Consider the following 15,637-nt stretch of genomic DNA (forward strand, 5'->3'; position numbering starts at 1 on the left):
ACATCTAATAATATCGATATTCGTGACATGATAACCAGAAGCTGATTGGTCCACCGCTACGACATGTAGCTTAATGCCCCACCCTTACGACACGTGGTTTCCCACCGCTTCACAATGTTCCTTTCTCGTTATCGCATCTGAAACAGAATATGCCTCACACGTGTCATCATTACTGGACAAATCCTCTGCACTCGTGTCACCATTACTACAACCACAATAGAATTTGTCTTTTTTTAGTTTTCATATCCACTTTTTAAAAAATATCAAGTCTAAAAAAGGTTTGGAAATTTTCAAAAAATTAAAATGTATTTTTAAAATATTTTTTTATGAACAAAAATTAAACAAAATTTTGAAAAATAAATATAATATTAGCCGTTTTATCTAAAACTAATTATATAATTTTTAAAAATTTTAAAATATTACGTCAACTTTCTATTAGTATAAAAGGGTAAAATGGGAAACTTAATTATTAAAATTTAAAAATTTTAAATGATTTTTTTGTACAAATGTCAGGTTACACGCCGGACAGACACCGTTTTCGCCAGGTCAGCATCGTTAACGACCGTCAAGTCCACCGTCGCAGTGACGGCGTCGTTTGATTGGTGACCAGAAAAATCCGCCCCCCACCCCTTAGGTTTCAGTGTCTTTCTTCTTCACCGCCAATAAATACTCCTTCCTCTGTCTCAGTTTCCTCTTCGGTCTTCCACTCATTCTCTCTCATTTTATCCTCTGCTTCTCCTTCCTGTTCTTCGTTTTCCTCTCCTCGTCGATCTTTGTCAACCATGGCATCAGAACCAGTTAGAGTCCTTGTCACTGGAGCTGCAGGTACTGTACTGAAAACGTTCCATTTCTTTCTTTTCGGTTCTACTTGATCTTAGATCTTGTCTGATTTCCATCGTAACCGCTCTTGGTTTCTTTGTCTTTTTTGAGATCTGATACTGTTGCTTACCGCATCTATTGGTGTTTGGTTTGAGTATTCCATCAGATCTGTTGGTTGTAGTTCATTTCTTAAGTTTATGCTATGATCGTTGTTATTAGTTTGCGTTTTTACTAGCTGTTTTTGGATAAGGTTAAGGAGATTTATCTTTTTCTTTATCGTTTTCTATCAGATGTAGTTCTGTCATGGAAGTGTTTGTGTTTCTTTTGTTGATCATCGAGTTTTCTAATGAATGTTGAAAGATATAGGCGGTGAGCTGATGTGGATCTAGACTGTGAATCTGTTTACCTTGATATAGGCGGAGAGATGATGTGGATCTAGACCAGTACACGTTGATTAGTTCTTTTAACTCGTTACTTTTGTGCTCGTGCTTGTTCATACAGTTCTTGAATCAAGTTTATTTCGATAAAAGGTTTATTGTTGGTCCAGTCTTTTAGAGAAGTCAATTACCAGCTTTTTCTTTTTGCTTATATGGTCCTCTAACGAACTTTATTTCGATATTTTCATACGAACTGGTCTATTTGGCTGGCTCCAATATTTTCATACGAAGTTATGCATTCGCTCCTTGGGTTTCAGGACAAATCGGATACGCTCTCGTGCCTATGATTGCCAGAGGAGTATTGCTAGGATCTAACCAACCTGTCATCTTGCACATGCTTGATATCCCACCTGCTGCAGAGTCTTTGAATGGCGTAAAGATGGAGTTGGTGGATGCTGCTTTCCCACTCCTTAAAGGTATATATATATATATATAAATAATGTTAGAGGGGTATCAGGAGTGAGTCTCACCTTGATTAATTTAGTGGATGATCCTGGGTTTATAAGTGAGAAATACTAACTCCATTGGTATGAGGCCTTTTGGGGAAGCCCAAAGCAAAGCCATAACAACTTATACTCAAAGTGGATAATATCGTACTATTGTGGAAAGCCCATGATTCCTAACATGGTATCAGAGTCATGCCCTAAACTTAGCCATAACAATAGAATTCTCAAATATCGAACAAAGAATTGTGAGCTTGAAAGGTGTAGTCAAAAGTGGAGTCGAGACTCGATTAAGGGGAGACCCTTGAAACTTATCGTACCATTATGGAGATCCATTATTTCTAGCATATAATACCAATTCTTTGCTAATATCGAACAAACTCCTATGGATTTTGTGATTTTCTTACTATTTATGGATGCTTGATGCATTGTTCTAGGTGTTGTTGCTACAACTGATGTGGTGGAGGCATGCACCGGTGTCAACATTGCTATTATGGTTGGTGGATTCCCAAGGAAAGAGGGTATGGAAAGAAAAGACGTGATGTCAAAAAACGTCTCCATTTACAAGGCTCAGGCTTCTGCCCTTGAAAAGCACGCTGCTGCCAACTGTAAGGTAAGTAACTTGCATCAATTTAATTCCATTACGTAATCCAGCAAAACTTGTTTTTTTGAGCACTAACAATGTTTGGTAAGCAATTGTAAGATGTAGGTAACTGCACCCAAACAGCACAAAAAAACAAAAAAAAAAAAACAGAAGTTTATAGAATGAAGAGTTTGACACGTTACGAACTGTAGTTGAACTATTGAACTGGACTAAAAAATGTGCATGCATGCTAATATTTTTGTAACTAATTTTATTGAAAAGTCGTGTTGTTTTATTTCTTTCTATTTCCTTTTAGTCATTATATTTGAATGGTCAGACATCTGACTCTTTGTTTCCTAACTCTTGCAGGTGTTGGTTGTCGCTAACCCGGCAAATACTAATGCATTGATCTTGAAGGAGTTTGCTCCTTCCATCCCGGAGAAAAACATTTCTTGCTTGACGAGATTGGATCATAACAGGGCATTGGGCCAAATTTCAGAGAGATTGAATGTTCAAGTATCCGAAGTTAAGAATGTTATTATCTGGGGTAACCATTCATCAACACAATACCCTGATGTCAACCATGCTACTGTCAAGTTACCATCTGGGGAGGAGAAATCTGTCCGCGAGCTTGTTGCTGATGATGCATGGTAGAGTTTCTGTACAATATCCGTCTCTAAGTTTGATGGGATGCAATTAGATTAATGTATGGTTGTTTCTCATTGAAGGTTGAATGGAGAGTTTATTAGCACTGTTCAACAACGTGGTGCTGCAATCATCAAAGCCCGGAAGCTCTCAAGTGCATTGTCTGCTGCTAGTGCAGCTTGTGATCACATTCGTGATTGGGTTCTTGGAACTCCGGAGGTTGGTGATTTTGCCTTTGCCTTGAACTTTGTGCATTTCAATTGCTGACTCAGAGCGCTCATTAAAACTAAATTTCGTTCCAGGGCACCTGGGTTTCCATGGGAGTTTATTCTGATGGATCATACAATGTACCAGCTGGACTGATGTACTCATTCCCCGTCACGTGCCGTAATGGTGAATGGTCAATTGTGCAAGGTATTGTTTCTTTTTTCTTTTAGTTGATTAATATAGGAAAACCAATTAACTATAAAAAAAAAAAGGGTCTCCAATTAACATAGGACTCCATCATCCCTGTTTCTTTTGACTATAAATTCTAAGTTTATGGTAGATGTTTTGGGTTTTTTTTTTTTTTTTTTTTTTTTTGGGTTTCCCTCAAGATTTTTAAAACCGGTTTCTATGGAGAGTTTTCCACACCCTTATAAAAAGTGTTTTGTTCTCCTCCCCAACTGACGTGCAATCTAACAATCCCATCCCCTTTGGGGGCCAGCGTCCTCTACACGCCAAGTGGATTGACACCCCCTTTTAGAACCCAGCATCCTTGGCACACCGCCTCGTGTCCACTTCCCTTTGGAGCTTAGCCTCCTCTTTGGCACATCGTCTGGTGTCCAGCTTTGATACCATTTGTAACAGTCCAAGCCATTGTTCTCTTTAAACTTTCCCTTTTAGGCTTCCTATCAATGTTTTTAGAACCCTATCTTTAGGAGAGATTTTTACCCCTTATAAAAGTTGTTCTCCTCCCTAACCAAAGTGGGATGGTAAAAAGAACAGGAAAAAAAAAAAAAAAATAGGCAAGGTGAATTTTTTTTTTTTTTTTTTTTTTTTTTTTAATTTCTTATGCTGCAACTCCATGCTGAGATTTCTTCCATTTGTTTGTGATCCTTTGTGGATCCTCTCCAGGCCTTTCCATTGATGAATTCTCAAGGAAGAAACTGGACTTGACCGCCGAGGAGCTGACCGAGGAAAAGGCTTTGGCTTACTCCTGCCTCTCGTAAACAGTTGGTCCCTGGCCCCTTCCCGTTGGTACTAAGAGAGGTGTGGCTCTTAATTTAAGTACTTTGGCTACAGTTTTGATTGAATAATGCCATCATTAAGAACAGCTATGGAGGAAGCAGAGAAACAGGACAATTATCTTCTGCTTTCTGGTCTTTATTATGCATTTCCCTGGTTTCCCTTTTTGTTGAGGATTTTTCATTTCCTTACTGCTTCAACCCATCAACGGCCTGTTTATGTCATGAGTTTTACATGAACTTTTGTTGATCGGATTCATATAATATTACCTATTAGAATAATTCCCTCGAATTTGTCCCGTGATTTTGTTGTTTGTTCTTCAGAATCCACTTCCGAGAAGAATTTAAGATTCAAATAATAAATATTTTTTTAAAAAATTACACTAACTTAGGGTAATTTTGAAACTTTTTCAAGTTTAGTTATATTTTTTTTTTAGAAAAAATTAGATTTATGTGTATTTTGGTAAAAGATTTAGTAAAAAAAAAATTACATATTTGCTTTAAATTATAGACAACAATATAAATTTATGAATATTACAAAAAAGGAAAAAATATATATATGTTCTTGTACTATATGTAACAAGCCTATTACTACAATAGTATACCTCAAAGTAAGTAAATAAAAATAGAAATAAAAACAAAGAAAGACCTTTTATGTAATTTCAAAACCAAAAGCAAATTAATTATAAATAAATAAATAAAAAAAGATAAACCTATTATGTTTATTGCAATTCATTATTTTTTAAATGTAATTTTGTTGAATGTACATTTTATTTCCAAGATTTCTTATTAGCCTATTTTTACTATAAAAAATATTACTAAAAAAACTTAATTAAAACATATATTATTGAAAAACAACTTAATTTAAATGTAATATTAAAACAATGAAATATTTCCTCTATTTATTAAAATAGCATTCTTAGTTGTCAGTTTACCTTAAAGAAAAAGAAAACAAAAAGAAAAAAAAGTAAACAGAGGCCAAAAGAAGAATCTGGAAAAACGATAGCTTCGGAATCGAACCTCAGATGTGGAATTCGAGCCTAAGTCTGAGTCGGAGCCTCGGAAGACTCTAGACCCGAACCGTATGCCCGTAACTGAACTAGCTAGGTTAAGAAATTCAACTCAATTTGCGGTCCAGTAGCATTCAGATCTCGGCCCACAGCCCACACACCGACCCACACACAACTCCAATACCCAGCCCACGACCCGATATAGTACCTGGGTCAACCCAAACTGACTCGCTGACCCGGAAGCCAACCCGAAGTTGTATTCCACATGCGGCGCGCGTGCAGCTTGGATTTTCTACTTGTGTTGGCTTAGCCCAGCCGACTCCTCCATTCGGCGACACGACTTGACGACTCCAGCTTAGTTTCCTCGGTCTAGGCAGCTTGGGTTAAAGTCTGAGGACCCCATTATACCCATTAGATCATTTTGGACCGTTAGTGGTGTTCAAGGCTAGTATGACCACTATATGGTCCATTTAAGTCGTTTTCTAGCCAAAAGTTGAACTAAATAATAATGTTCGATGACGCGAGCCCATATAGGTTGACTTGGACTTTGAGGAGTAGATTCGAAGTAGTTCCAGGAATAATTAGTAACTCTCGTGTATGTCAACCAATTAAGTGACTTTCTCTTGATTTGAGTAGACGACTTGTTTGTTGTATGAATGACACGTGTCTTGTGGCCTCTGCACGTGTCATGTTTTATGATTATTTGATGTGTGCTATGTTATGTTAATGCTGTGATATATGTTATGTTGCGGTACAAGTTATGCTAAGTTATATGTTATACTATAATATGATTATGCTATGTTATGAAATTATGTTGTGTTACCAATGTTGTATGATGCATGAACCTCCATGTGTCATGTTATGTAAAGTATGTTAATAAAACGTTCGCTCTATGCTTATGAGACATTAGAAAGACATGTATGTTAATCAAGAAAGGCATAGTCTCAGAGAAATGTTATATCCAAAAAATGGAGATATGACTTGCATCATAAGTATATGTCATATTTTGATACTACAGGACCTCATGCATTTTATATGTCAAGTGTATCGAGATACTTCTCCGTTAGTACGGATGTGTGCACTACGATTCATGTACATCGTGATATTATTTGCGTTCCTTTTCCTCCATGGTTTCCGACAACGTGAGTCTACGCTAACATGACAGGTAGGCCTAGGGGTACATATATGAGCCCGTTTGGTGGGTCTATACGTGCGTGTGTAGGCGGTGTGTAGAGAAATACTACACATTCAATTCTATCCGGATTGGAAAGTAAAGACTAAAGTCATGATGTTCTATAAAAATATAGGTCTCACTATGATTACACGTGCTTGCATTTTCCAACCCAAAATTGGGGCTACTTATTGAATATTTTTAAATACTCAAGTCACATGCTAATTTTCAAGTAAAGGTAAGATACCCTTATACGGATGATGTCGTTACTGTGCAGGTTAGAACGAAGTCAGGATAGTTACATTTTCTATTTAAGTTGTAGCCCTCAAATTAGATCGTGACGTTTTCATTACTTTGAAAATATTGTTATTTCACTTTCACTATTCCATTGATATTTACTTTTATTTCAAATAAATTTTACAAACATTGAAGTCCTCGAAGTCTGCATGTGAATATTTCTAAACAAATTTTTACACATATTAGGTACGTCATGAACATAGTACCAACTTTATTTTAGTAGTAAAAATAGGGTCGTTACAACTTCCTCATCCCCCTCTCGCCCCGTAGACATCTCTACTTAAATCAACCCTTTGTCTTGTTGATCTCGTACGATATATTGACCCTTAGCTCGTTAATCTTGTTCAAGAGTCGATTGAAGTCTCGATGACTTGTGCACTTGAGATATCTTCATCTTGTCTTTGAAGTTTTTCAGACTTTCGAAACCTTCTACTTCCCGAAGTCTTCTAATCCTCCGAGCGTCTTTAGTTCTCGGGCTTCGAGCGTCGTAAAGATGGAATTAGAAAAAAAGAAAAAAGATGGAGTTTATGATTGCCCTTTTTTTTTTGTTTCCCCAAAAGGTGGAATTATAAAAAATAAAAAAAAATAGAAATAAAGAATTCATTTTTTTCTTTTCACTTGAAAAAGAATATACAAATCCCAATCACTCATTTTGGACTACCTTTCTATTCACATCTCCAAATTTCTCTCAAATTTCTCTCAAATTTCTTCAAATTTCTTCAAATTTCTCTCAAATTTCTTTAAATTTTCTCTTTTTCACCACTTAATTCCCAATATGTCTCAAAATTCTGGCAGTTCTGAAATTCCTCCAGCTTGGACAAAAACGTTGTACCAAAATTCCATGTCATCATCAACAACGCTTTCACCATAGCTCTTATCCATGGAATTTGAGTTCGTCGAATCCTCAGCCACCTCGGACCAAAAGCTCTCGTCGATCGGCGGTGGAGCCTCCAGCATCGCCTCCGTGCCCTCGGCCGGGTAGCTGTAGTACTCATTTTCAGCCATGGAAGCATCTGTGAGTGATGAAGAGATCTCACAGCTTGAAGATTGTTGTGAAGAAGGGGACGTTATTGAGGAATAATTGGCAATTTGGGTTTGATTTGTAATGTTAATAACAATGGATGATGAAGATTCTGATGAAGTTTTTGGTTTTATTTGCTTTTTTCTTTTGTTTTCCGATGTGGGAGCTTTTGTTTTTATGTTCTTTTCTACCCTTTTCTTCAAGTGAGTGTGCCAAACATTCTTGATTTCATTGTCTGTTCGACCCGGCAGCTTCGCTGCTATCGCCGACCATCTATAGTAGCCAAACAAAAATGTTAGGCCAATTTAACGAGATACGAAAATTTAAACCTCTGATAGCAGCAAAACTATCTTTTTACCTATTTCCGAGCAATTCGTGTAGTTTAATAATGGCGTCTTCTTCTTCTTTAGTAAAGTTGCCTCGCTTAATGTCAGGTTTCAAGTAGTTTGTCCACCGAAGTCGGCAACTTTTCCCGCATCTTAAAAGACCTACAAGAAATAGTAAGAAAATCACTAAAAATTCAATCTTTTTTTTTTTTTGGAAATAAGATGAAATTAGTAAATTTAAGACACGGGTATTTCTGGGTTTATGATTTTCTGTTTGGATGCCAAGAAAAACCCCGAGAAAATCACTAAAAATCCAATCTTTTGTTGGAAACAAGATGAAATTAGTAAATTTAAGACATGGGTTTTTCTGGGTTTATGATTTTCTGTTTGGATGCCAAGAAAAACCCATAAAAAATCACTAAAAACTCGATCTTTTTATGAACCCACAAACAAAAAAACTCACCAGCTTGCTTAGGAAGAGCTCGCCAATTGCTATGGCCATGATTCTGAATAAAGTTAGTCAAAATCCTGTCTTCTTCAGGGGACCAAGGCCCCTTCTTCAACCCCATTTTCTCACAGCAAGGAGCTCTCACCATTATCGTTCTTCGTTCTTCGTTCTTCTTCTTCTTCTCTGGTTTATCGTTCGTCTTCGAGCTCTCGAACGGAGTCTGAACTGAGAGACTCGACGAGATTCAAAGAAGATGAATTCAAATCAATATTTATAGAATTTGAGTTAATGAAGAAATGGATGTTTACAAATCCAAAATGTTGTGCTTTGAATAAATAATAGTCTAAGTCGACGAAAACAGCTACGTAGAAATGGATGTTGGGGTAATTTCCACGAAGGGGAGCTTAGATTTATAGAAAGGACCAATCCTAGCCCACCAAAATTAGGGATTTTTTAATATATATATATATATATATATATATATATATATATATATATATAAGTGGACAATAGTGTTTTTTTTTTTTTTTTTTTTGGGGTGATGTCCTTATTTTATTTTATATTTTTTAGTATTGTCTAGTTGTAGGAGTAGTTAAAAATATTTTATTATGATTTGAGGGAAAATTTTAGGGTTTTTTAAAGGGTTGTGGATTGACGTAGCATGAGTATTAGTTGAGGTGGGAATTAAAATAATGATATATTACTCGGGTTCGGGTATTGTTCGTCGATCATTATGTCATGTTTTTTAAATATGGTAAATGGGTTAGGAGTGATTTTGAGCGTTAGGGTTTAAAAGTTGTAGTATGTGTCAATTGTTGTTGAGTTATGTCATTTTTAACGTGTTTATATCGTGTTATGTGAAAGCTGATGTTTAGGTTTGACGTTTTTAAAAGCCATCATTTTTTGGTCTAATTTTGAATATTTTTTCAAATTCTCAACTAATATTAGAGAAATTGTGACGCCGGAGTAAATGAGAGTTACATGAATGAACTGAGATCACATCTGAATCAGAGCGATTATGAAGATAGAATAACTAAGAAAAGCTTAAAAGAATTGAAAGTTACTGTCAGGTGCATCTTCCTTTTCAGTGGCTCAATCTTGCTCAATGGTTTGTTTGTGCGTGAGTGATAACAAAACATGCTAGAATAACTCGAGTTGGTATGTAGGGGTAGTTTTTACTCTTGTAACGGACCATGTCGCACGGGAACGTCAGAGTCATCAATTATCGAGCCTTATCCAAATTTTGAGCTTGGGGCATTACAAAAATTCTCGATCCAACTATCATACATTTAGTTGAGCTGTATACAATTATTTAGAAGACTTTTTTTCTTTTTTTTTTTTTATAAAAAAAAACATTAATTTTCAAACTAAAGTACAAATCTTATTTCAATCAAAGAGACCAACACGTTCAAGATTATTAATTAATATTAAAAATTGGAAAAATTAATATAATTTTAAAAGATTAAACTATTTGACTAAAATACGCGTAACGTCTATATATATATATATATATATATATATATATATATTTATTTATTTATTTATTTATTTGTCTTTTAGTGTGGCTGGTAAAAGCACACGAGGGAGAAACCTAATTGGTCGAAAAATAATAATCAATTTCCCACTATGGTTTTAGTGGTAAATAAAAGCAGCCAAAAAAAAAAGAAAAAGGAAAAATCAAAACGGCGTCGTAGTGAGAACGATCCAGGGAACTGGCTGCTACTGAAGTAGGACGGTTCCAAGTGGGTTCGTGGCACGTGGGGGTTATTATTTAGTTATAAACTCATTAAATTGATTTATTTATTATTATTTTTTGGAAATGAATAACAGTAAGGTTAATTGAATAAGGACCCATTTGAATTAAATCGTTAATTTTAATGATGTGACATTAAACTTATAATTGCTTCAACACCTAACTTAGGATTAATTTTCCAATTAATCAAACTTTATAGTAAACAATAAATCATGACTCATATTCATTTTTCATATGCTTCGTAATTATTATTTTTTAAATAAAAAATAAAATAAATTAAAATGATTATAACTCATTTAGTTAATTTTTTATTATAATTAATAATTCGATATCCGATTGGATCTAAATTGCATAATTAAATAAATTTTAGATTCTCTCTATCTTTTAATTAAAAAAAAAATTAAAGATTCTCTTTAATCATTCCTAATTTGTTCATTTATTCAATTTTGGTTCAATTACTTTATTATTATTTTAATATTTTAATTATTAAAATAATAATAAAGTTATTTGAAATAATGAAAAGATAAATTATTGAGTAATTTAAGGTGGCTAATGTTTTTATTTATTTATTTTGATGGCTAAGATATTTTAATACGTGGCATTATAAATAGAAACAACAGAGACTCCATGCACTAGAGGACATGGCCCACAAATAAATAAATAAATAAATAAAGTAATGTCGGCCTCTTGTAATTTTTTTTTAATAATTATATATTATATTTAAAAAGAAAACTCATTTTAATAAAGCTACTGTGAATAATATATTGTATAGCCGTGGAAACTAAGGTGTAGATATAAATTAATGTTCGTACGAGAATCTAACAATTTATAACTAAATTATTCTTTTATTTTCCTCATAAATATAACAATATTATAATTGGGTTTGAGAATATATTTTCCTAAAACTAAATACAAAAATTATTATTATAATAGTATTTGTATTTATATTATATTAACTAGGTCTATAGATGAACTTATATATGATTTAAGGAATGGTATCAGAGTTAGACACTGGATGATGTTTCAGCCTTCTCATTGTTCCTTGAAGGGGTAGACACAAGGCGGTGTGCCAGTAAGGACGCTAGGCCCCAAAAGGAGGTGGATTTGGGAGCAGTCCCACATCGATTGGAGGAAGGAAATGTGCCAGCGAGGACGCTGGCCCCGAAGGGGGGTGGATTGTGATGTCCCACATTGGTTGGGGAGTAGAACAAACCACCATTTATAAGGGTGTGGAAACCTTCCCTAACAGACGCGTTTTAAAGCTTTGAGGGGAAGCCCGAAATGGAAAAGCCTAAAGAGGACAATATCTGCTAGAGATGGATCTGAGTCGTTACAATCCATCAAACCCTACTTGTTATTAATAAGCCTAAGTTGGAAAACGCACGAGGAGATGCAATTTTGTGTATTTTCATTTCGTGGAAGTCCTCGACAGAGGAAAGAAAGAATTTTTACCAAGAATAACTCTATTTTCGGGTTGGCCAGGTTGAACCAACCAAAAAAATGTTAACACCCGAATTGACGGAAATTTTTGAATTTTTAAAAAATTCAACCCAACCAAATTGAAAAAATGATTAATTATTTGAAAGTTTAAAGACTAAAAAAACTCATAAACACGCTAGATGAGCGATAATCGTACGAGAGATCGAGTTTGTATTAAGCGTACAAAGTGAAGTCAACTCTCCAACGAAGTCAAATGATCAAATAGACATGTATTGAAGTTAATGAATCGCAATTTATTGATGAGTTGAAAAGTCAAAGAACGTGGCCAATAATTTAATTACCAAATTAGTAAGAAAATGGAAAAAAGTAACATGATTGGTCGGACAGTCAACGTTTTACATTGGTCTTTGGTTTGACTTTGACTAATCATTGGGAAGAAGACAAGAAATATAGAGCACACTAACCTATTGTCCAATTTATTCTCTCATTGATTCTTTTTTCATCCAAAATTTCATTCCTTTCGCTTAAAATTTCTCAATTTCATTTTCAGCCAAGAAAAAGGACCCATCCATCATTTTCCCCTTTCCACACCTTATAGAAAACGAGAGCGGTTTAGATCGTATATACATACCCGAATTCTTTTAACATGATTTGAAGTGTTTTTAAGAGTGAAGACTATCCTTATATCCCCACAAATCAACCCGAGTTTTTAAAACATGATTTATCTTAACTCGTGTTTTCTTGTGTGATCCAAGTAAAGGAGAGGTGCATGAATGAACCAATTGTCGATGATTATTGGGAGTGAGCTCCACATTGGTGAGTTTATAAGTGAGAAATACTATCTCCATTGGGATGAGGCCTTTTGGAGAAGCCCAAAGCAAAGCCACGAAAGCTTATACTCAAAGTGGATAATATCATACCATTGTGGAGATCCGTGATTTCTAACATGGTATCAGAGTCATGCCCTAAACTTAGCCATATCAATAGAATCCTCAAATATCAAACAAAGAATTGTGATCCTCGAAGGTGTAATCAAAAGTGACTAAAGTGTCGAACAAATGATGTATTTTGTTCGAGGGCTCCAGAAAAAGGAGTCGAACCTCGATTAAGGGGAGGATTGTTGAGGAGAAAAAGGCGTCGAGCCTCGATTAAGGAGAGCATTGTTAAGGATTATTGGGAGTGATACTATCTCCACTGGGATGAGGACTTTTGGGAAGCCCAAAGCAAAGCCATGAGAGTTTATGCTCAAAGTGGACAATATCATACCATTGTGAAGATCCGTGATTTCTAACACCAATACCACATCTGAATGAGAGCAATCTTGAGAATAGAATGATTAATAAAACCTTAAAAAGAATTGGGAGTCAGTGCATACACTAACAAGATGCACATTCCTTTTCGGTAGCTCAATCATAGGAACTCCTGGTTAAACATGATTTATTTGGAGTAATTCGATGTCAGGTGACCACTTTGAAATTTTTCTAGGATGCACGTGAATGAGGACAAAACATGTTAGAATGACTCGTGTTGGTATAGATAGTAACTATCAATCTTTTAAAAATTTATCTTCATGATAACTCTCATTCAAATATGATATCGATTTATTTACGTACCATTCTTTACGAATTGTATTTTAAAAAATAAAAACAAAAAAACCACTATTGTTAGTTAAATTTTTAATTTTACTTTTAACAACCTTATATTCTATGTTTGACATATGTAACAATATTATAATATATTAATTAAAATAAAGACATGATTTGATGTTTAAATCAAACTTTAATATATATATATATATATATTAATGTGGCCATAAAAGTCTACAAGAGAATATGATATTTGGCATAATGAACTTTGATTATTTTCTTGACCACAATAATAAAGAAATTTTTAAAAAATATGACATCATGATGATGTAATAAATAAAACATTATCAAATGTATAAAAATTTATTAGAAATTATTAGGTTAAATGGATAATGCAAAAGATATTTAATTTATTTAGGGGAAGAATGTGAAAACAATTTCTCTTTGAACTTAATAATAATAATTAATGATTTTAAAGTTGAATTATTCAAAATTTTAATTTTCAAAAAATGAGAAAATAATAAGTTGAAATTCAAAGTTATGCAGCTCAATGCCTCAAACCCCACCAATATACATTTATACATGCATGAATCGAATCGAGTCGAGAATTTTCCAATAATATTTATTTTCTTTATATGACTTTTTTATTTTCTACATTTTTTAATTTTAAAAATTAATTATTTCCGATATAAGTCTATCACACGTTGAGTGTGACAACTTTTTTTTTAAGGTTTATTTCAATATGTCAATTTTAATTTAATGTTTCACTCAAAAAGTACGAATTAGTTAAACCTAATCTACAAATTTGAAAATTCAAATTTACTTCGGTACAACTTGTGACACTGAGTAAAGGAGATGTATATAAATAAACTGAGACCACATATGAATTAAGAGCAATTTTGAGAATAAGATGACTAAAAAAGGCTTGAAGTAAATAAAAATTACTGCATATACTAACATGGTGAACATTTTTTTTCGGTGGTTTAATCATAGAAACTTCATAGTTAAGCATGCTTTGATTGGAGCAATTATAGTTCGTGTTAATTTATGGGGATATAAATAACGTGACTGTGTTGTACGAGAATACCAGGGTATTTAGGTGCTGAATCAGGATTCCGAATCCTGAGCATGTGTCATTACATGACTTATGATATCAACCTCGGCCAAGGAATTTCCATACCTCAAGGTCCAATTACAAGGACGAGAGCCAAGAAGCTATAACAAACCTTATACACTTATATTCAAGTTATGGTGAGCTCATCAAAGGAAATTATAGAAGACGTTGGATACCTCCCTTAAATGTTGTGCAAAGTTGAACTTCAAGAAAGAGATGAATTAAATGCATTTTAAATTGCATTTAATGAACTCAGCCGAATTTATGAAATTAGTCCAAGGATGACTAATAAACACATTTCATTCATTGCACTGTTTAATTATAATTTAATTATTTGTTTATCATATTTGATTTAGTTTAATTATAGAAGTTAAGGTTATATTGTAACTCACGTGAGTTACCATATTCCACCGTTAACTAGCCATTTTAATATGAACGTTATGGGTATTTCTCATCTACTAGCCCATATTTAATTTCGGAGTTATGTATCACATAGGTTAAGGTTGTAAAGACTATATAAAGTCTTCTTTTCTTTGATCAGAGACATCAGATTTTGGAATCAATAATAAAATTTATATTTTAGCTTTGTTGAGAGCTAAGTTTTTTCTTTGTAAATTCTTGTGTTTAGAACTTGCATGCTAGAGTCATTCAAATGGTATTGACCAAACTTCTTGTGGAGTGATTCGAATCACGAGTTTATAAACGAGTTTTCTTTACTCTTGATCTTGATCATCAAGGTAATCCGTTCCAACTTATTGCTAATCTCGAGATTTGCTTCCATACAACTTATTTTAATCTCGAGGTTTGTTGAGTACAGGGTATCATACATTTGTTACATCATATATTTTTAATCTATCTTCTAAAATACATTAATATTATAATAAATAAATATAGATAAAGTTTCATCTAATAATTAATTAATATAACTAATCCAACCCAAAAATTATTTGCATTTGTTATAAATTTCTTGAATATTTATAATGCTAAATATAGAGAGAATTTTGTATATTTTGTTCATATATTCATACAAAATAAATATTAAAAAAGTAATGGTAGTATTAAAAATAAATTATATTCATAAATAATAGGTATAATTTATAAGAAAAATCTTATTATATTTTAAAATTTTCATTTATGTATAAATTATTAAATAAATAAATAAATAAAAGACCAAAGAACATAGAATGTCGGTATTAAATTTAAAAATGTGTTTTATTTATTTATTTCAGAAAAAGATGTGTTTTATTTATTGATAATTGGAATTTCTTGCCACAATATTTGTAATATTCAAAGTCTATTTTTTTTAGGCCAATTGGGT

The 15,637-nt window shown here is 33.5% G+C and overlaps 2 protein-coding genes across 2 annotated transcripts; one reads left to right on the forward strand and one right to left on the reverse strand.

Moving 5' to 3' along the window:
* The first annotated feature begins 663 nt into the window (after positions 1 to 663).
* Positions 664 to 4,445, forward strand: C-NAD-MDH1 (Lactate/malate dehydrogenase family protein). The gene is made up of 7 exons (XM_023692746.2): positions 664 to 825; positions 1,514 to 1,672; positions 2,137 to 2,312; positions 2,652 to 2,932; positions 3,011 to 3,146; positions 3,230 to 3,341; positions 4,044 to 4,445. The coding sequence occupies exons 1-7, from the start codon at positions 783 to 785 to the stop codon at positions 4,136 to 4,138; spliced, it is 1,002 nt and encodes a 333-aa protein (XP_023548514.1). The 5' UTR covers positions 664 to 782; the 3' UTR covers positions 4,139 to 4,445.
* Positions 4,446 to 6,825: 2,380 nt separating this feature from the next.
* LOC111807449 (transcription factor MYB15-like) lies at positions 6,826 to 8,789 on the reverse strand. Its single transcript, XM_023693181.2, has 3 exons — positions 8,442 to 8,789; positions 8,011 to 8,140; positions 6,826 to 7,925 (listed from the first exon to the last, which is right to left on the reverse strand). Exons 1-3 carry the CDS (start codon positions 8,572 to 8,574, stop codon positions 7,412 to 7,414), a joined length of 777 nt encoding a protein of 258 aa, XP_023548949.1. The 5' UTR covers positions 8,575 to 8,789; the 3' UTR covers positions 6,826 to 7,411.
* Positions 8,790 to 15,637: the final 6,848 nt, after the last annotated feature.

Source organism: Cucurbita pepo, chromosome 12 (genome assembly GCF_057944985.1).
Source record: "Cucurbita pepo subsp. pepo isolate OVF chromosome 12, ASM5794498v1, whole genome shotgun sequence".
In the NCBI taxonomy this organism is placed as follows: Eukaryota; Viridiplantae; Streptophyta; class Magnoliopsida; order Cucurbitales; family Cucurbitaceae; genus Cucurbita; species Cucurbita pepo.

What these genes read in the sequence shown, in the direction of transcription:
- LOC111807449 (XM_023693181.2), bottom strand. Translation starts at nt 8,574, where the DNA reads ATGGTGAGAGCTCCTTGCTGTGAGAAAATGGGGTTGAAGAAGGGGCCT. An exon ending in AGCTCTTCCTAAGCAAGCTG is followed by an intron (nt 8,141 to 8,441) that starts GTGAGTTTTTTT and finishes TATTTCTTGTAG; the next exon opens with GTCTTTTAAGATGCGGGAAA. An exon ending in CACGAATTGCTCGGAAATAG is followed by an intron (nt 7,926 to 8,010) that starts GTAAAAAGATAG and finishes TGGCTACTATAG; the next exon opens with ATGGTCGGCGATAGCAGCGA.
- C-NAD-MDH1 (XM_023692746.2), top strand. Translation starts at nt 783, where the DNA reads ATGGCATCAGAACCAGTTAGAGTCCTTGTCACTGGAGCTGCAG. An exon ending in CCTTGTCACTGGAGCTGCAG is followed by an intron (nt 826 to 1,513) that starts GTACTGTACTGA and finishes CTTGGGTTTCAG; the next exon opens with GACAAATCGGATACGCTCTC. An exon ending in GGGTTCTTGGAACTCCGGAG is followed by an intron (nt 3,147 to 3,229) that starts GTTGGTGATTTT and finishes ATTTCGTTCCAG; the next exon opens with GGCACCTGGGTTTCCATGGG.